The sequence below is a fragment of the Oncorhynchus nerka genome, linkage group LG28 (assembly GCF_034236695.1).
Source record: "Oncorhynchus nerka isolate Pitt River linkage group LG28, Oner_Uvic_2.0, whole genome shotgun sequence".
NCBI lineage: Eukaryota > Metazoa > Chordata > Actinopteri > Salmoniformes > Salmonidae > Oncorhynchus > Oncorhynchus nerka.
Window position 1 is genome coordinate 23,626,716 of NC_088423.1, and position 21,252 is coordinate 23,647,967.

The 21,252-nt window shown below is 41.5% G+C and overlaps 1 protein-coding gene across 1 annotated transcript; it reads right to left on the reverse strand.

Annotated features, from left to right (window-relative positions):
• Positions 1–628: 628 nt before the first annotated feature.
• vps26a (VPS26, retromer complex component A) lies at positions 629–20,025 on the reverse strand. The gene is made up of 9 exons (XM_029640207.2): positions 19,821–20,025; positions 14,833–14,982; positions 5,210–5,285; positions 4,548–4,704; positions 4,169–4,333; positions 3,910–4,016; positions 3,656–3,724; positions 3,322–3,464; positions 629–2,832 (listed from the first exon to the last, which is right to left on the reverse strand). The coding sequence occupies exons 1-9, from the start codon at positions 19,821–19,823 to the stop codon at positions 2,719–2,721; spliced, it is 984 nt and encodes a 327-aa protein (XP_029496067.1). The 5' UTR covers positions 19,824–20,025; the 3' UTR covers positions 629–2,718.
• Positions 20,026–21,252: the final 1,227 nt, after the last annotated feature.

The window sequence follows — 21,252 nt, forward strand, 5'->3', positions numbered from 1 at the left end:
TCTCACCCAAAAGACTCAGAATGCCCATCACTACTAACGCACATATACTGGTTCACCTGACTTGATTTTGGAGGTATGGCAAAGTGAGATTACCCTAACCATAACCTGTAACTAAACTCAACCATTTTACATTCAAACATCAATGGAGATGTCCTAATGATCCTGGATAGCAGGGACCATTTGGAAACACTAATAAAAGCAGAGACAGAACATGAAGCGAGACATCCCACTTCCCTCTTTTTTCCCCGAGTTCATATACAAGCAGGGCCGTCAAACTCATTCCACGGAGGGCCGAATATATGCAGGTTTTTTGTTTTTCCTTTCAATTAAGACCTAGACAACCAGGTGAGGGGAGTTCCTTACTAATTGGAGACCTTAATTCATAAATCAATTACAGGGTCAGAGTGAAAACCCGCAGACACTCAGCCCTTCATGAAATGAAGTTTGACTGTATATCACGTGTCAATGTAAGTAGACCAGACCCAGCTGCTATTGCATTGGTGTCTATGGGAGAGCCACCCCTTAAACCCCTTAACTAGACTGGAACTGTGACCATTTCTTTCAATGGTAAACGGCATGATATCGTCTTTGAAGTCATCAGAGAAAGTAAAGACCTCACTCCAATACATAAGTATAAATTTGCATTTAATTTAATTGATGATGGATATAGACTGAGGCTAGATATATACAAATGTTCAACGTCCACACAAGTCAGATACATATTGAACACGGTATAAAATGTGGTGAACATGCAATGGTGAGTCAGGCCAGTATTTGGCATAAGTTTCTTCATGACCTTACAGGCACTTAACTAAAAAAAAAAAAAAATATTGCCTGTATAGTATTCAGAAATGAAGACATAACATTGTTACGTGATTGTAGCACAGCCCCATCTGAGCTTAAATATGTATCCTTATGCAAATGTAAAGTGGCACTTCTCTAAATATAGACAAAACCACAATAAATGTAAGTACCCATTCAACCATCATCGAACAGGACATACAGATATACAGATATACATGTAGGACCTAACCGTTGATCAAAATAATTTTATTTAAACAGCATTTTGTAGTGCCTCAATCCAATGACACTAGCAAAAGCATTTATTAACATACAGTATATTTGTATTTCGAAAAAGAAAAGCACAAAATACAAGAAGTGAAAGAAAAAAGAAAAAAAAAGAACAAAACTACAGGTTATACACTAAATAACTTAGGAGATAGAAATATTTTACATACAGCGAGCTCCAAAAGTATTGGGACAGTGACACACTGTTTTGGCTCTGTACTCCATCACTTTGGATCTGACATTATACAATGACTATGAGGTTAGTGTTTTAATATGAAGGTATTTTATCCATATCAGGTGAACCGTTTAGAGTACAGCACTTTTTGTACATGGTCCCATAAAATGGAGGGACAAAGTATTGGGCCAAATTCACTTATGTATTAAAAGTAGTCAAAAGTTTAGTATTTGGTCCCATATTCCTAGCAAGCAATGATTACATTAAGCTTGTGACTCTACAAACTTGCTGGATGCATTTGCTGTTTGTTTTGGTTGCGTTTCAGATTTTGTACCCAATAGAAATGAATGGTAAATCATGTATTGTGCCATTTTGGAGTCACTATTATTGTAAATAAGAATATAATGTTTCTGAACACTACATGAATGTGGATACTACCATGTTTACAGATAATTTTTCAATTGATTCAGGACTATGAATGAGAAAGTTAGATGCACAAATCATACCCCCAAGACATGCTAACCTCTTAGCATTTTTTTGTGGGGGGTAAGATGTGTCTAACTTTTTCATTCATCATTATTCACGATTCATTCAGGACTATCCGTAATCATGGTAGCATCCACATTAATATAGAAGTGTTTAGAAACACTATGTTCTTATTTGCAATAAAAGTGACTCCAAAATGATACAATACATTATTTACCATTCATTTCTATTGGGCACAAAATAATCTGCTAAGAATAAGAAAATACTAAACTTGACTACTTTAATACACATAAGTATGTACAAAACGTGTTGTAATTTCTAAACGGTTCCCCTGCTATGGATGAAAATACCCTCAAATTAAAACTGACAGCCTGCACTAACCTCGCAGTCACTGTATCATTTAATTTCCAAAGTGCTGGAGCACAGAGCCAAAACAACAAAAATGTCACTGTCCCAATACTTTTGAAGCTCACTGTATTTCAGTGAATTATGAATACGGCACCCTTTGAGCTCAAAGCATGCCTATTGTCTTACAGCTTGACCTTACAGCCAACGCTGAACACAACATTAACCCTTCATATTCAATTTGACCTGCCTACATGCACTGGAACGTCCTTTGAAATATCTAGTAGTGTATGATTGTACGTCATGTCCCCAGTGTTGAGCCTAACCAAGTGCATATTTTACAGGAAGGGTAGGTCAAACGTTTTTGCAATATGAAATAAATGGTAGCTCCCATTCCAGTGCTTTATATTGTGTGTCAAACAGACGAGTCCATACAGTAAGCTAACAAGAGTGCTTGCTGTGGCCAGCAGAGTAGACCCAGCCCATTCAGGTGTAGCAGCAAGAGACTGTAACCTTGCAGAAGGTAGTTCTATTAAATGGCTGTCTGGCGCTTTAATTTCACCTTGCATGTGTCGAGTTGCGCCCCCTTGTTTGCTTTAAGCATAATCAGAAACATTCTCAGCATTTTCTGTTTCCAGTGGTCTTCACATTTCGGGTTGCTCAGCAGTAAGGGTCGGCCGTGGCTCAGGAGACTCATAGCGTTGGTGGAAGTTCCGTTTCCTTATTTTCTCAGGAGCTTTCCTCCACAGAACAATCTCCTGGTAATAGAGAGTCAACCAGAGTCAGATTGATCCTCTCAAGTTATTATAAAATGTTCATATTGAGAAGATGATTGCTTTCAATAATAATGGCCTAATTCAAACTACTGTAATAATTAACTGCTGTAATGTTTCTGCCACACACTGAGTGTACAAAACATTAAGAACACCTGCTCTTTCCATGACGAACTGACCTATGATCCCTTATTGATGTCACTTGTTAAATCCACTTCAATCAGCCTAGATGAAGGGGAGGAGACAGGATTAAAAATCCTTCTTTAACCTAGAGACAATCGGAGTCAACATGGGCTAGCATCCCTGTGGAATGCTTTTGACATCTTGTAGAATCCATGCCCTGACAAATTGAGGCTGCTCTAAGGGGAAAAGGGAGGTGTGCAACTCAATATTCGGAAGGTGTTCTTAATGTTTTGTACACTCCGTGTACGACAGACAGGTAGGTAAATGGAGGTTGGCTTTCAGGTTCTGTACCTGTTGTTTGAAGTATCTCCTGTCCTCCTCATCTACCAGCACCAGGTTGAGGAAGTACCGCACAGAGAACTTCTTGTTGACGTCCCTCATGGTGGCTGTGAGGTCGTAGCCAGCTAAAAACAGCCGGATGGGAATAGACTCTCCTAAGAGGGAAAGAACAGGCATAAAGAGGATTTTGAAACAAGTTACATGGTAAATGGCAGAAGAGAGAGATTTCCACGTACACTACAAGTCCTGAAAACATTATGCTGCTTTGGTGGGGTCAAATAACATAAAATAAAATAGATAAAATCATAATATTGGGACATTCACACCAACACCATATTGTGCCCACCTTTCACAGGGGCTCCGTCCATAATCTCATACTTGGCAACAGTCTCCGTCTCAGTAGTTGTGCTAGGACCTGGGAAAAGAATTTCACATGACTAAATACATCTACTTCACACTGTTCTTAAAACAAAAGCCAAGATTACAGGGACAGTTTTAGGTTCACAAAAATTAGAAAAATATGGAATTCAATCATATTTTAAAAAAGCAACACCTTATGCCGTTTAAGTGAACTCTCTCCCCAAGTAAGCCTCATCTCACCTATTCCAGTCATCTCTTTCTTGATCAACTGAAGTTCCATGTGCTGGATTTTGATTCTCACAAGAAGGAAGTAGATTTTACCCACAATGACATCTTTCAAGTGGTATCTGAGAAGACAGATTAGGGTCAGGTTGAAATTAAGTTATATTTTTATAATTCTGAATATGATTAGAGATTTTGACACGCGAATGCGCTACTATGCTATGTTTTTTAAAAGGTGTTTGAATGCATTAATGTCTCATCATGGTACACATCTTACTTGGACTTGTTGTATTCAAACTCTATATGTAGACAGTCTTCAATGCCAACTTCCATCTTGATGGAATTGTTCACATCAGGGTAAGTGGCCAGCTGATGGACAATGAGGTCATACTCTTTCACCAGATCAGACAGTCTCCTCACTATTGTCACTTTGAGGAAATATCTGTAGGAAATAACAATAGGAGTTATGGCTGGCTTACAATGCAAATTAACTTCAAATGACAGTGCATATATTCATAACAAGGTGGCTGTAGCAATGACAAGAAGCCATCTAATGCAGTTTCACTGATCATCTCAAGCTGTGTGAATAGAATGGTTGGTTTCAGGGACAATGCAGATAATATCTGGGTATGTATGAGAGAATATTGTGAGCTAACCTCAGTCGGACGTTGGCTCCAACGTAAGACTCATATGGCTTCTCCACCTGCATGAACTCAAAGTCGTAGCTTCGATTCTGAGTCAACTCCCCTGGCAGGGCAAGCTCCTTTACCAGGTTCACAAATTCATGCGTGTTGCTTTTATCACTGAAAAGCTCTGAAAGACAGAGCACAAGTTTAAACACTTATGTTAGGTTCATCACACACAGGAACCTAATATTTCCAATAGGCAAATCTGTTGTATTGAGGGACACATTAATTTGAACAAATGTATAAATAAGGAAGTAGGCCTGAATCTAATAACCTAGATTGTTCTATATTCAGATTTAAACTTTTGTCCTATGATCAGACGTTCAGAGAAAATAGTGTGTTATTTGAAGGCTTCCCTTAAACTTCCTCAGTTGGATTGACAACATTGAACCCTCAGTAATGGTCAAGGAGTCTTCACAGAAACACTTTGCCACCCAGCCAGGGTCTGTGGTGTGGAGTGTAGTCCACTGTAGTTTTCACATGACAAGCACATGGTTTGCTAAGCCGTTTAGCCTAAATGAGACCGACAGTGCACTTGGTTTGTGAACCAATAAACAACGCATGGCTGGTGTTTGAGGTGGTGCGCTGCTGCAAGGTTATAATATCAAAATATAAAATCAACATAAACTCACCAATCTGCCCAACAAACTCAATTCGAATCCCTTGGTGTTCTAGTCTTTTGCCTGTCTGCCTCACATTGAGATTCACCTTAAAAGAAAACAAACAAGTTGTCGGGTATTGGCATAGGTGATGGGAAGTTTGGCTCTTTTTACTGTCTCTGATCTTTGACTCGTTCAGTCAAAAGAACAAATATTTTGACTCATTTATGTTCATTTGAGTCAGAGCATGCAGGACCCCACACCTGCTAACAATGAACTGAAAACATGAAAGTCACGCTTCTACAAGCCTCTCCTTCACATGTTGTTCACCATAGGGGGTTTATTGGAGATATAATTTGTGACTGAGGCTTGTAAAAGCGTGCTTTAAACAATGTATATGGAACAAAAAAGTATAAAACGCAACATTTAACGATTTCACTGATTTACAGTTCATAAAAGTAAATCAGTCAATTTAAATAAATGTATTAGGCCCTAATGATCTATGGATTTCACATGACTGGGCGGGAGCGCAGCCATGGTTGGGCACAGGCCCACCAACTTGGGAGCCAGGCCCAACCAATCAGAATGACTTTTTACCCACAAAAGGGCTTTATTACAGACAGAAATATTCCTCAGTTTCATCAGCTGTCTGGGTGGCTGGTCTCAGACGATCCCGCAGGTGATGAAGACAAATGCGGAGGTCCTAGGCTGGCGTGGTTACACGTGGTCTGCCGTTTTGAGGCCAATTGGAGATACTGGCAAATTCTCTAAAACGACGTTGGAGGTGGCATATGGTAGAGAAATTAACAAATCCTCTTGCAACAGAGTGACCTTTTATTTTACCCAGCACAAGGTGCACATGTGTAATGATCATGCCGTTTAATCAGCTTCTTGATATGTCACACCTGTCAAGTGGATGGATTATCTTGACAAAGGAGAAATGCTCACTAACAGGGATGTAACCAAATTTGTGCACATAATTTGAGAGAAATAAGATTTTGTGCGTATGGAAAATCTCCAGGATTTTTATTTCAGCTCATGAAACATGGGACCAACACTTTACATGTTGCGTTTACATATTTATTCAGCATACATTTGTTGATTTCTAGGCACAGAAATAAGACTATTTCTTGACACATTTGAAACGAGGTCTAGTTGTGGCCGCAACCAGGCAAGATTGTGTACGACTCTTGGCGGAATGCATTGCTTGACTGCCGTGATGGTGATAAGCACAATATCGATTGCAAACTGCAGCCCCCAAAACTATTTGCTCTGGAGTTGAGTTCATTGAGCAGAGGCTGTGAATGTTTTGGTTCTATAAAGCTGTGTTCATCATAATATTCAAAAATCAATTCATTGAATTAATTCTTGCACTATGCAATGAATTATCAGTTCTAAACATGTAAAAGCATAGAAACGTCCCTTTTTCAGGACCCTGTCTTTCAAAGAGAATTCGTAAAAATCCAAATAACTTCATTTTCCCATGCTTGTTCAATGAACCATAAACAATTAATGAACATGCACCTGTGGAACGGTCGTTAAGACACCAACCGCTTACAGACAGTAGGTAATTAAGTTATGTAGGTCACAGTTATGAAAACTTAGGCCTTTCTACTGTCTCTGAAAAACACCAAAAGAAAGATGCCCAGGGTCCCTGCTCATCTGGGTGAATGTGCCTTAGGCATGCTGCAAGGAGGCATGAGGACTGCAGATGTGGCCAGGGAAATAAATTGAAATGTGCGTACTGTGAGATGCCTAAGACAGCGCTACAAGGAGACAGAACGGACAGCTGATCGTCCTCGCAGTGGCAGACCACAGGTAACAACACCTGCACAGAATCGGTACATCCAAACACCACACCTGCAGGACAGGTACAGGATGGCAACAACAACATCCCGAGTTACACCAGGAACGCACACTCTCCATCAGTGCTCAGACTGTCCGCAAATAGGCTGAGAGAGGCTGGACTGGGGGCTTGTAGGCCTGTTGTAAGGCAGGTCCTCACCAGACATCACCATCAACAACGTCGCCTATGGGGCCAACCCCACCGTTGCTGGACCAGACAGGACTGGCAAAAAGTGCTCTTCACTGACGAGTCGCGGTTTTGTCTCACCAGAGATGATGGTTGGATTTGAGTTTATCATCGAAGGAATGAGCGTTACACCGAGGCCTGTACTCTGGGGCTTGATCGATTTGTAGGTGGAGGGTCCGTCGCGGTGTGTCACAGCATCATCGGACTGAGCTTGTTGTCATTGCAGGCAACCTCAAAGCTGTGCGAAACAGGGAAAACATCCACCTCCCTCATGTGGTACCTTTCCTGCAGGCTCATCCTGACATGACCCTCTAGCATGACAATGCCACCAGCCATACTGCTCGTTCTGTGCGTGATTTCCTGCAAGACAGGAATGTCGTGTTCTGCCATGGCCAACGAAGAGCCTGGATCTGAATCCCATTGAGCACGTCTGGGACCTGTTGGATCGGAGGGTGAGGGCTAGGGCCATTCCCACAGAAATGTCCGGGAACTTGCAGGTGCCTTGGTGGAAGAGTGGGGTAACATCTCAGATCAAGAACTGGCAAATCTGGTGCAGTCCATGAGGAGGAGATGCACTGCAGTACTTAATGCAGCTGGTGGCCACACCAGATACTGACTGTTACTTTTGATTTTGACCCCCACTTTGTTCAGGGACACATTATTCAATTTCTGTTAGTCACATGTCTGTGGAACTTGTTCAGTTTGTCTCAGTTGTTGAATCTTGTTATGTTCATACAAATATTTACACATGTTAAGTTTGCTGAAAATAATTGCAGTTGACAGTGAGAGGACGTTTTTTTTTGCTGAGTTTATCAATCCTGGTGTAGGACTCATTGTGGCCAGCAGATTAAACGAGTCACTCAGAAAAACGCATCATGACTCAAGTCAGTAAAAAAAGTTGTTGAAAAATAACGAATTTTACATTTACATTTAAGTCATTTAGCAGACGCTCTTATCCAGAGCGACTTACAAATTGGTGCTTTCACCTTATGACATCCAGTGGAACAGCCACTTTACAATAGTGCATCTAGGTCTTTTAAGGGGGGGGGAGAAGGATTACTTTATCCTCGCGAACTGCACATCATTAATTGGCATAGCACACATTGACATAGGAAGCAGTCCGATGCACAGCATTGATCGCCATCATAATGTCATACCATGTGTGTTTGTCACGGTTTCCATTAGCTGGTAATTGCCGGCTTTTGACAAAAAAAAAAAAAGATAAATTAAATTGTTGCCGGCCAAATTAACCAGGAGAAAAAACTAAAAGGTAGGCAGACTATCAACGCGTCACCCACCACTTTAAAATGTGAGCTGGAGGCAGTATGCATTTTGAAAACATACTTAATTGTTTGAAACCTGAATGTTTAACTTCATATTACCTTGCTTGAAAATCTGACCATAGAAAGGTGGAGGCATTTCTTTGACAGGCTAGAGAAGTCATCTGGAGCTAAGGGGAGAAAGGAATGACAGGACAGGAATGTTCAGGTTACGCACGTTTAAAGACTTCTTAGGTGCCGTGTGAGTTTCAAGATTGAAGAAGCATACAATTTATCCAACCATTTCTACCAATCTGCTTGTCAGTTGTGATTTTCAGATATGCATTTTCTTATAACAGTTTCATTTCAATATTAACATTTTTGTTTCTCAAAATCATTGTCACATGGTTAGTTAAATTGTAATTGAAATATGGGCCTCCAGAGTGGCACAGCGGTCTAAAGGCACCGCATTGCAGTGCTAGAGGAGTCACTACAGACCCGGGTTCGATCCCGGGCTGTATCTCAAACAGCCGTGATCGGGAGTCTCACAGGGTGGCGCACAATTGGCCACCCGTCATCCAGGTTAGGGGAGGGTTTGGCCGAGGGTGCTTTACTTGGCTCATCACATTATAGCAACTCCTTGTTGCAGGCCGGGCGGCTGACTTCGGTCATCAGTTGAACGGTGTAGCTGGCTTCCGGGTTAAGCGGGTGGGTGTTAAGAAGCGTGGTTAGGCGGGTCATGTTTCGGAAGACGCATGACTCAACCTTCGCCTCTCGAGCCAGTTGGGGAGCTGCAGCAATGAGACACGATCGAAATTGGGAAGAAAAAAGGGGGTAAAATACAAAAGAAATAATGAAATATACTATTTAAAAGTCAACTACTGCGAGAGCACCAGCCTCTACCATATGGACACATTGATAGGCTACACTGATTACTTGCGGCTAAATAGCCTAAATGAGTCCATGGAACTCAGAGATGGCCAATTCAGCCGTGGGACTATAACTGCCAATTAAGTAAAAAACACAAAAAGACAACAAATAAAAACAGAAAATATACTGATAAATTCTGGTTCTTTCAATCACATTCATCTTTCTACTCAGCCGGTCTGCCTCCATTACTATCTGTTTTCACTTGAGCTGTCGCTAGTGAAGTGCAACGTATCAAATCAATGAACTGGGTCAGGTCCGAAGCGGTCTCTAGCAAACTTGCAACATTGTATCAACTAGCCTATTCTGGGCCCTCAGTTTCCTATGACAGTGAGCTCGGGACAGCTTTTTTTTACGCAAGGGAAAGGTATTTTATGACATTTCCACTGGATATATATGGGATCATCAGGTGATGATATTTTGCCCTTTCACACCGAGGCTTAGTGATTATTGAGGGGGAGATGGCAGTGTGGTGCCAGGACAACAACCTCTCCCTCAATATGAGCAAGACAAAGGAGATGATCATGGACTACAGGAAAAGGCAGGACAAACAGGCCCCCATTAACATCAATGGGGCTGTAATGGTGCGGGTTGAGAGTTTCAAGTTCCTTGGTGTCCACATCACCAACAATCTATCAAACACACCAAGACAGTTAAGAGGGCACGACAAAACCTTTTCCCCCTCAGGAGACTGAAAAGATTTGGCATGGGTCCCCATATCCTCAAAAGGTTCTACGGCTACACCATCGAGAGTATCCTGACCGGTTGCATCACCGCCTGATATGGCAACGTAAGGAGGGGGGGGGGCCAAGCTTCCAGCCATCCAGGACCTATATAATAGGCGGTCAGAGGAAAGACCATAAAATTGTTAGAGACTCCAGTCACCCAAGTCATCGACTGTTCGCTCTGCTACCGCACAGCAAGTGCGGTAGCCTAGGACCAAAAGGCTCCTTAACAGCTTCTACCCCCAAGCCATAAGACTGCTGAACAATTAATCAAATGGCCACTGGACTATTACATTGACCCCCCCTCCATTTGTTTTGTACACTGCTGCTACTTGCTGTTTATTATCTATGCATAGTCACTTCACCTCAACCTACATGTACAAATTACCTCTAACCTGTACCCCCGCACACTAACTCAGTACTTGTTCTCCCCACTGCAGGTACGTGGTTGCAAAGGGCATCAGTGTCTTAACAGCGCGATTTGCCAAGACAGGATACTCTGAGCGCAGCCCAATCTAGAAATATGTCAGTGGCTTCTGATTAAATTTTCACAGAACCGCTTGCTGCAATTTCGATGAGGCTCTTTTGTTCAGATATCGGTAAGTGGACTGGAGGCAGGGCATGATAGGGATATCGAATCCAGTTGTTTGTGTCATCTGTTTCAGGAAAGCACTGAGTAATTGCACTCCCAACTCACTCAGGTGCTTCGCTATATCACATTTGACATTGTCCCTAAGCAGGAGTTCATTTGCACACAAAACAAATCATACAATGATGGAAAGACCTGTGTGTTGTCCTTGTTAATGCAGACAGAGAGCTACAACTTCTTAATCATAGCCTCAATTTTGTCCCGCACATTGAATATAGTTGCGCAGAGTCCCTGTAATCCTAGATTCAGATCATTCAGGTGAGAAAAAAACATCACCCAGATAGGCCAGTCATGTGAGAAACTCGTCATCATGCAAGCGGTCAGACAAGTGAAAATAATGGTCAGTAAAGAAAACTTTAAGCTCGTCCCTCAATTTAAAAAAAACGTGTCAATACTTTGCCCCTTGATAACCAGCACACTTCTGTATGTTGTAAAGTGTTACATGGTCGCTGCCCATATCATTGCATAGTGCAGAAAATACACGAGAGTTCAAGGGCCTTGCTTTAACAAAGTTAAGCATTTTCACTGTAGTGTCCAAAACGTCTTTGAAGATGTCAGGCATTCCTTTGGCAGCAAGACCTTCTCGGTGGATGCTGCAGTGTACCCAAGTGGCGTAGGGAGCAACTGCTTGCACGTGCGTTACTTCTCCCTGTCATGGCTTTTGCGCAATCAGTACAGATACCAACACATTTTGACCACCAAAGTCTATTTGATGTCACAAAGCTGTCCAATATTTAAAAAATATCCTCTCCTGTTGTCCTGGTTTCCAGTGGCTTGCAGAAGAGGATGTCTTTCTTAATTGAACCCCCATAAATGTAATGGACATATACCAGGAGCTGGGCCAAGCACACCACGTCTGTTGACTCATCCAGCTGTAACGTATAGAATTCACTGGCTTGTATGCGAAGCAGTAATTGTTTCAAATCATCTCCTGCCATGTCACAGATGCGTCGTGAAAGTGTTGTTTGCTGTAGGCATTGTCTGTATAGTTTTTTGGGCCTTTTTCCCCAGCCATATCCGCAGCAGCAGGAAGAAGAATTAAGTCCTCCACAATAGTATGGGGCTTGCCTTTCTAAGCCACTCGGTAGCTCACCATATAAGACGCTTCCAGCCCCTTCTTATTAATGGTATCTGTTTCTTTTATACATGTCTTACTACTGAAGTATTTTTCTTGCTCCAAAAACTCCTGCGAATTATTTTTGAAATTGTTTTGTTTCTAAATGTCCGTGCAAGAGTGAAGATTTCATCGAGTTGTGAGATAGTACTTTTGCACATATAACACACTGTGGCTGAGGAAAGGCACTACTCCCAATATAAGTGAACCCCAAAACAATGTAGTTCATCATATTTGCGCCTCTTCAATGGTCCAACGTCCCGGTCTGTTTTTCGGTGCTTTACCGGGTAAGGGGGCAGTAGCTCTTAGACTGCATCAGATTCACAACTGTCAGTGTCCATGCTAGCTGGGCTAACAACAAATGTAGAATTACTGATGCTAGCATTGGATGTGCTCGTGGAAGCAGAACAACTTGTGTCGTCGACAGGTGCAGGTGTAGTACTGCTGGTAGTAGCAGTACTACCAATAGAGCTGGTATGTGTGTCTATGGACACGGGCCTTTTTCTTTTAACCATTTATACATTTTCGAGCAAACTGAATGAGAAGCAGCTACTTTTGGCTACATACGGACCATTAGTGGAATTCCCGGGATAGAGTAACGGTTAATGTGATTGGATGTTAATTATTTGACAAGGATACCTGTATTTGCCATTGTGTTGTTACTTCGCTGAACACTAGATGGTTACATTTATTTTTGGCAGTGAAACGAGGCTACCCAGGCAAGAAAAAAAACTCACCAAAATGTATAGCCGTGTTGGAAAATATAAATGGACTGCTTGAAAACATGGAGAAAAAAACTTTTATTTGGCGTACTCTCGACGGCATTGCGCGAACGTACCCCAGTTTGGGAATAGTTGGTCTAGGGTATCTGAGATGATGCGGTTGATGAGAGCCATGGCCAGCCTTTCAAAGCACTTCATGGCTACCGATGTGAGTGCTATGAGGCGGTAATCATTTAGGCATGTTACCTTCGCCTCCTTGGGCACAGGGACTATGGTGGTCTGCTTGAAACATGTAGGTATTACAGACTCAGGGAGAGGTTGAAAATGTCAGTGAAGACACTTGCCAGTTGGTCATGCTTTGAGTACACGTCCTGGTAATCCGTCTGGCCCCACAACTTTGTGAATGTTGACCTGTTTAAAAGGTCTTGCTCACATCGGCAACCGAGAGCGTGATCACAGTCATCCAGAACAGCTGGTGCTTTCATGCATGCTTCAGTGTTGCTTGCCTTGAAGTGAGGCACTGGGCAGCTCGCGGCTGGGTTTCCCTTTGTAGTCCGTAACAATTTTCAAGCCCTGCCACATCCGACGAGCCTCAGAGCCAGTGTAGAAGGATTCAATCTTAGTCCTGTATTGACGCTTTGCCTATTTAATGGTTCGTCTGAGGGCATAGCGGGATTTCTTATAAGCGTCCGGATTAGTGTTCTGCTCCTTGAAAGCAGCATCTCTAGCCTTTAGCTCAATGCGCATGTTGCCTGTAATCAATACATGGCTTCTGGTTGGGATATGTGCGTACAGTCACTGTGGGGACGACGTCGTCGATGCACTTACTGTTGAAGCCGATGACTGAGGTGGTATTATACTCAATGCCATTGGAGGAATCATGGAACATATTCCAGTCTGTGCTACCAAAACAGTCCTGTAGTTTAGCATCCGCATCATCTGACCACTTCCGTATTGATCAAGTCACTGGTACTTCCTGCTTCAGCTTTTGCTTGTAAGCAGGAATCAGGAGGATAGAATTATGGTCAGATTTGACAAATGGAGGGTGAGGGAGAGCTTTGTATGCATCTCTGTGTGTGGAGTAAAGCTGGTCTAGAGTTTCTTTTCCTCTGGTTGCACGTGACATGCTGGTAGAAATTAGGTAAATCGATTTAAGTTTGCCGGCATTAAAGTCCCTGGCCACTAGGAGCGCCGCTTCTTGATAAGCTTTTTCTTGTTTGCTTATGGCCTTATACAGCTTGTTGAGTGCAGTCAGCTCCAGCATCGGTTTTTGGAGGTAAATAGACGGCTACGAACTGGCGCCGGAGGGGATGGCTGCCGCTTTATGTGCTCCTAACCAACTTTGCTATTTTGTTAGTTTTTTCGTGTTGTTTGTAACTTTTTTTTGTTGTACATAATGTTGCTGCTACCGTCTCTTATGACCGAAAATAACAGCAATTACTCACCTCGAACTGAACAAAGATTTTTTCTTTAAAGAATCCAACGCGAAGGCCCAAATCCCCGTCATTTGCGTTAAGAAAAGATGGAGAAAAAGGGGACGGAGGTCAGGCTGCCTTCTGAGAATTCGTAGGCGAGTGAGTAAACATCCACTGCCATTCGTTCCATTGGCCAACGTGCAATCATTGGAGAACAAAATGGATGACCTACGATCAAGATTATCCTACCAAAGGGACATTAAAAACTGTAATATCTTATGTTTCATCGAGTCGTGGCTGAACGACGACACGGTTAATATAGAGCTGGCGTTATTTTCCATGCATCGGCAGGACAGAGAAGCTACGTCTGGTAAGATGAGGGGTGGGGGTGTGTGTCTATCTGTCAATAATAGCTGGTGCGTGATGTCTAATATTAAAGAAGTCTTGAGGTATTTTATTTATTTTACCTTTATTTAACCAGGCAAGTCAGTTAAGAACAAATTCTTATTTTCAATGACGGCCTAGGAACAGTGGGTTAACTGCCTGTTCAGGGGCAGAACGACAGATTTGTACCTTGTCAGCTCAGGGGTTTGAACTTGCAATCTTCCGGTTACTAGTCCAACGCTCTAACCACTAGGCTACTCTGCTTACCTGAGGTAGAGTACCTTATGGTAATCTGTTGACCACACTATCTACCAAGAGAGTTCTCATATTATTCATAGCCGACTATATATTTCCTAGATTTCCGTATTTTGGCAAATGTTTGACAATGTCCTAACGGAAACCCTAATGTGCGTTTTGTGCAATGCTCACCTTCCCAGAGACCGATTCTCCGTCATAAAATAAATAGTTCTTCTCCACTTTCCCATCCTCTGTCTTGAGTTCTGCTGTCTTCCTAGTCTCTGCATCATTGAGTAGGACATCAATTTCACACACAGGACCAAATAAACCACCCAGGAAACTCTGAAAAACAGGAAGAATTTACAATAAACTCAAAGGCAAATACAATCAGAAATAACGCTCTCAATAATGGACTAAAGGAGCTTAACATTACTCCTTAGTCCAAGGGCGTTACATGTTCTACTTGAAGGTTGAATTGACTTTGGAAGCCAAAACAGCCAAATACTCCAACTAAACGAGAATCAATTCTCAATTCTCTAGAAATATAAATCCCTCTACTTTCATACTACATGAAAATAATTTCACAAATGCAAAATACACACTAACTGTACACTGTTTAAACCCGTTTTAACACAGTCCTGGTAGAGTCCATGTGCAGGGGTACCGGTTAGTCAAAGGTAATTGAGGTAATATTTACATGAAGGTAGGGGTAAAGTGGCTATACATAGATAATAAACAGCTTGACACCTAAAACCCTCAAACTTTTACAGATGCACAATTGAGAGCAACCTGTTTGGCTGTATCACCACCTGGTTTGGAAACTGCAACACCCGCAACCAAGGGCTCTCCAGTTGGTGGTGCGGTCTGCCAAACGCATCACCGGGGGCAAACTACCTGCCCTCCAGGACACCTACAGCACCCGATGTCACAGGAAAGCCAAAAAGACCATCAAGGACAACAACCACTTGAGCCACTGCCTGTTCACCCTGCTATCATGCAGAAGGCAAGTTCAGTACAGGTGCATCAAAACTGGGACCGACAGACTGAAAAACAGCTTACATCTCAAGGCCAAATAGCCATTACTAGCAAACTAGAAGCTGCTGCCCTATATACATAGACTTGCAATCATTTTAATAATGGAACACTAGTCACTGTAATAATGTTTACATATTTTGCATTACACATCGCATATGTACAGTTGAAGTCGGAAGTTTACATACACCTTGCCAAATACATTTAAACTCAGTTTTTCACAATTCCTGACATTTAATCCTAGTACAAATTCCCTAGCTTAGGTCAGTTAGGATCACCACTTTATTTTAAGAATGTGAAATGTAAGAATAATAGTAGAGATAATTATTTATTTCATCACATTTCCATGGTGGGTCAGAAGTTGACATACACTCAATTAGTATTTGGTAGCAATGCCTTTAAATTGTTTAACTTGGGTCAAACATTTTGGGTAGCCTTCCAAAAGCTTCCCACAATAAGTTGGATGAATTTTGGCCCATTCCGCCTGACAGAGCTGGTGTAACTGAGTCAGGTTTGTAGGGCTCCTTGCTCGCACATGCTTTTTCAGTTCCGCCCACAAATTTGCTATAGGATTGAGGTCAGGGCTTTGTGATGGCCACTCCAATACCTTGACTTTGTTGTCCTTAAGCCATTTTGCCACAACTTTGGAAGTATGCTTGGGGTCATTGTCCATTTGGAAAACCCATTTGCGACCAAGCTTTAACATCCTGACTGATGTGGATATTAAAGCAACATCTCAAGACATAATTTTCCTCCCTCATGATGCCATCTATTTTGTGAAGTGCACCAGTCCCTCCTGCAGCAAAGCACCCCCACAACATGATGCTGCCACCCCTGTGCTTCACGGTTGGGATGGTGTTCTTCGGCTTGCAAGCATCACCCCTTTTCCTCCAAACATAACGATGGTCATTATGGCTAAACAGTTCTATTTTTGTTTCATCAGACCAGAGGACATTTCTCCAAAAAGTATGATATTTGTCCCCATGTGCAGTTGCAAACGGTAGTCTGGCATCTTTTATGGAGGTTTTGGAGCAGTGGCTTCTTCCTTGCTGAGCGGCCTTTTAGGTTAATGTCGACATAGGACTCGTTTTACTGTGGAAAAATATACTTTTGTACTTGTTTCCGCCAGCATCTTCACAAAGTCCTTTGCTGTTGTTCTGGGATTGATTTGCACTTTTCGCACCAAAGTATGTTTATCTCTAGGAGACAGAACGCATCTCCTTTCTGAGCAGTATGACGGCTGTGTGGTCCCATGATGTTTATACTTGCATACTATTGTTTGTACAGATGAACGTGGTACCTTCAGGCGTTTGGAAATTGCTCCCAAGGATGAACCAGACTTGTGGAGGTCTACAATTTTTTTTCTGAGGTCTTGGCTTTTGATTTTCCGATGATGTCAAGCAAAGAGGCACTGAGTTTGAAGGTAGGCCTTGAAATACATTCACAGGTGATTCAACTGATTCAAATGATGTCAATTAGCCTATCAGAAGCTTCTAATGCCATGACATCATATTCTGGAATTTTCCAAGCTGGTTAAAAGCACAGTCAACTTAGTGTATGTAAACTTCTGACCCACTGGAATTGTGATACAGTGAATTATAAGTGAAATAATCTGTCTGTAAACAATCGTTGGAAAAATTAATTGTGTCATGCACAAAGTAGATGTCGTAACCGACTTGCCAAAACTATAGTTTGTTAACAAGAAATTTGTGGAGTGGTTGAAAAATTTGTTTTAATAACTCCAACCTAAGTGTATGTAAACTTCCGACTTCAACTGTATATACTGTATTCTATTCTGCTGTATCTTAGTCTATGCCGCTCTGACATTTCTCATCCAAATATTTATATTAGAGGTTGACCGATTAATCGGAATGGCTGATTAATTAGGGCCGATTTCAAGTTTTCTTAACAATCGGTAATTGTTATTTTTGGATGCCGACTTTGATGTATATTTTTTTACACCTTAATTTAACTTGGCAAGTCAGTTAAGAACACATTCTTATTTTCAATGACGGCCTAGGAACGGTGGGTTAACTGCCTTGTTCAGGGGCAGAACGACATATTTTTAACTTGTCAGCTCAGGGATTCAATCTTGCAATTTCACTGAAAGAATAAACGTTTTGTTTTCTAAATGATAGTTTCCGGATTCAAACATATTAATGATCGAAGGCTCATATATCTGTGTGTTATGTTATAATTAAGTCTATGATTTGATAGAGAAGTTTGACTGAGCGATGATAGGCACCAGCAGGTTCGTAAGCATTCATTCAAACAGCACTTTCTGGGCTCGATGTGTTCCTGGTTCGAGCCCAGGTAGCGGCGAGGAGAGGGGTGGAAGCTATACTGTTACACTGGCAATACTAAAGTGCCTACAAGAACATCCAATAGTCAAAGGTATATGAAATACAAATCGTATAGAGAGAAATAGTCCTATAATTCCTATAATAACTACAACCTAAAACGTCTTACCTGGGAATATTGAAGACTCATATTAAAAGGAACCACCAGCTTTCATATGTTCTCATGTTCTGAGCAAGGAACTTAAACGTTAGCTTTCTTACATGGCACATATTGCACTTTTACTTTCTTCTCCAACACTTTTTTGCATTATTTATTTGAGGCTAAATTGATTTTATTGATGTATTAACATTAAGTTAAAATAAGTGTTCATTCAGTATTGTTGTAATTATCATTATTACAAATAAATAAATAAAAATCGGCCGATTTAATTGGTATCAGCTTTTTTTGGTCCTCCAATAATCGGTATCAGTGTTAAAATCATAATCGGTCGACCTCTAATTTATATATTCTTAATTCCATTCCTTACTTTAGATTAATGTAGTGTGTGTATTGAGAAACTGTTAGATATTACTGCACTGTTGGAGCTAAAAACACAAGCATTTCACTACATGTGCAATAACATCTTCTATACACGTGTATGTGACCAATAAAATTTGATTTGAGAGTAGCATCAGCTTATGTGAAGAGTGTGAAGGAATGTGAATGTATACGTATGTGGCGTAAATATGCATGCATATGTGTGCGTTTTGTGTGTGTGTTGGAGTGTCAGTGTAGTATGTGTGAGTGTGTGGTTAGAGTCCAGTGTGTACATTGAGCCTGTGCAAGAGAGTCAGTGCAAAGAAAATAAGCCTGGGTAGCCATTTGATTTACTGGTCAGCAGTCTTATGGCTTGTGGCTTATGGGTAGAAGCTGTTAAGGAGCCTTTTTGTTCTCTGACTTGGTGCTCTGGTACCGCAAGATAAGGTCCTTATGCTTCCAAAACCATACCACAAGTGATGTGTTAACTGCACTATGTAACTTTGGGGCGACCCAACCAACGTTTTGTTTTTGCGTATTTTACTTTCGGGTTTGTACACCAGCTTCAAACAACTGAAAATACTATATTTTTGGATATGGAAAATATATTTCACAACGTTTTACAATGACTCTCTACACTATACTTGGCTTGTTTTGTCACAAACTGAAATTAGGCGAACTATTAGAATGTTTTTGCAACCAAGAAATGGCGGAGCTATTTTTAAAAATAGTTTCTGCAAGAACTACCCCAGTAGGTACCGAGTCAGATATATTTCCCATGGGGCTACGTTAAATTATGGGACTTTGATAATTACTTAGCTAGCTAACAGATGGGTGTTTTGGCTAGTTAGCTAAATTACATGATGTCATGAAACATGCTACAGTGAAGATTAATTCCGTTAGAAGTGCCATGGGCTAAAGGCAAATCGCACGCTTGACAGCTAACGTTTAGCAGTCAACTTTTCTCGTGACGTCCAGACAAGACGATGAGCCAGTAACTAGTTAACATTCGCCATCTAGTTAATGCTTTATGTGTAACTCAATTTTCAGCTTGCGGGGATAATAGTCACAGTGGGAAACGAGATAACCGCCACTCTAGCTAATTGCCACGAATCAAAACTATCCCAAGCTAGGAAGAACAGTGGGGTTATCAACACAGGGCCTCCGACCTGTGCTGATAACGTTATACTAGGCTAGCTAGCCGTTAGCCAAGAAATAGAAGAAAAAATAACGAAAGGGCCAGAGGATGACAATACCTTGGCTTTAGTACATCTCTATTTATGTATAAGTTAAATAGTTACGTGCTACTTCTTCTTTAATTTTGAACTCACCATTTCAGCTGTTTAAACAGTTGTAGACAGCTATCTAGCCTCCGTGTTGCTAATTCCTGTGACGATACAAACGAGAGGAGCAGTAATAGTGGCAACACAGAAATGTCAAAATAAAAGTCCCATGTCTAGTCATATCATTTTTTTTGCTCGGGACCAGGACAACAACCTCTCCCTCATTGTCAGTAAAAACAAAGCAGCTGATCGTGGACTACAGGAAACGGAGGGCCGAGCACGCCCCCATTCACATAGATGGGGCTGTGGTGGAGCGGGTCAAGAGCTTCAAGTTCCTTGGTGTCCACAACACTAAGGATCTATCATGGTCCAAACACACCAACACAGTCATGAAGAGGGCACGACAACGCCTCTTCCCCCTCAGGAGGCTGAAAAGATTTGGCATGGGCCCTCAGGTCCTCAAAATGTTCTACAGCTGCAACATTGACAGCATCTTAAAACCTCTTAAGAATCTGCTCCTTTTTTAAAATGTTCACCTAAAATGACACACCCAAATCTAACTGCCTGTAGCTCAGGCCCTGAATCAAGGATATGCATATTCTTGGTACCATTTGAAAGGAAACACTTTGAAGTTTATGGAACTGTGAAAGGAATGTAGGAGAATATAACACAATAGATCTGGTAAAAGATAATACAAAGAAAAAAACAACTGTTCTTTTGTATTTTTTTGTACCATCTTTGTAATGCAAGAGAAAGGCAAAAAAGTATTATTCCAGCCCAGGTGCAATATAGATTTTGTCCACTAGATGGCAGCAGTGTATGCTAAGTTTTAGACTGATCCAATGAATCATTGAATTTCTGTTAAAAATTTTGTATCAAGGCTGCCCAAATGTGCCTAAATTGTCTATTAATAACATTATGTTCAAAATTGTGCACTCTCCTCAAACAATATAATGCTATTATTTCACTGTAATAGCTAATGTAAATTGGACAGTGCAGATTGATGAACAAGAATTTAAGCTTTCTGCCAATATCAGATATGTCTATGTCCTGGGAAATTGTATTTTTACTCACAAGCTCATGCTAATTGCTAATTGCCTACGTTAGCTCAACCATCCCGTGGAAGGGACACCAATCCCTAAGAAGTTTTTAACTGGCTTTATCACAGTATGGTAACTGCTTGGCATCCGACCGTAAGACGCTACAGATGGTAGTACGTATGGCCCAGTACATCACTGGGGCTGAGCTCTCTGCCATCCAGGACCTCCATAACAGGCTGTGTCAGAGGAAGGTCCTAAAAATTGTCAAAGACTCCAGCCACCCAAGTCATAGACTGTTCTCTCTGCTACCACACGGTAAGCGGTACTGGAACGCAAGTCTGGGTCCAAAAGGCTCCCAAACAGCTTCTACCCCTAAGCCATAAGACTGCCGAACAGTTAATCAAATGGCTACCCTGACTATTTGCATTGACTCCTTTTAA

What these genes read in the sequence shown, in the direction of transcription:
- vps26a (XM_029640207.2), bottom strand. An exon ending in TGAGTTTGTTGGGCAGATTG is followed by an intron (nt 4,705 to 5,209) that starts GTGAGTTTATGT and finishes TCTGTCTTTCAG; the next exon opens with AGCTTTTCAGTGATAAAAGC. An exon ending in GGAGATACTTCAAACAACAG is followed by an intron (nt 2,833 to 3,321) that starts GTACAGAACCTG and finishes CTCTATTACCAG; the next exon opens with GAGATTGTTCTGTGGAGGAA.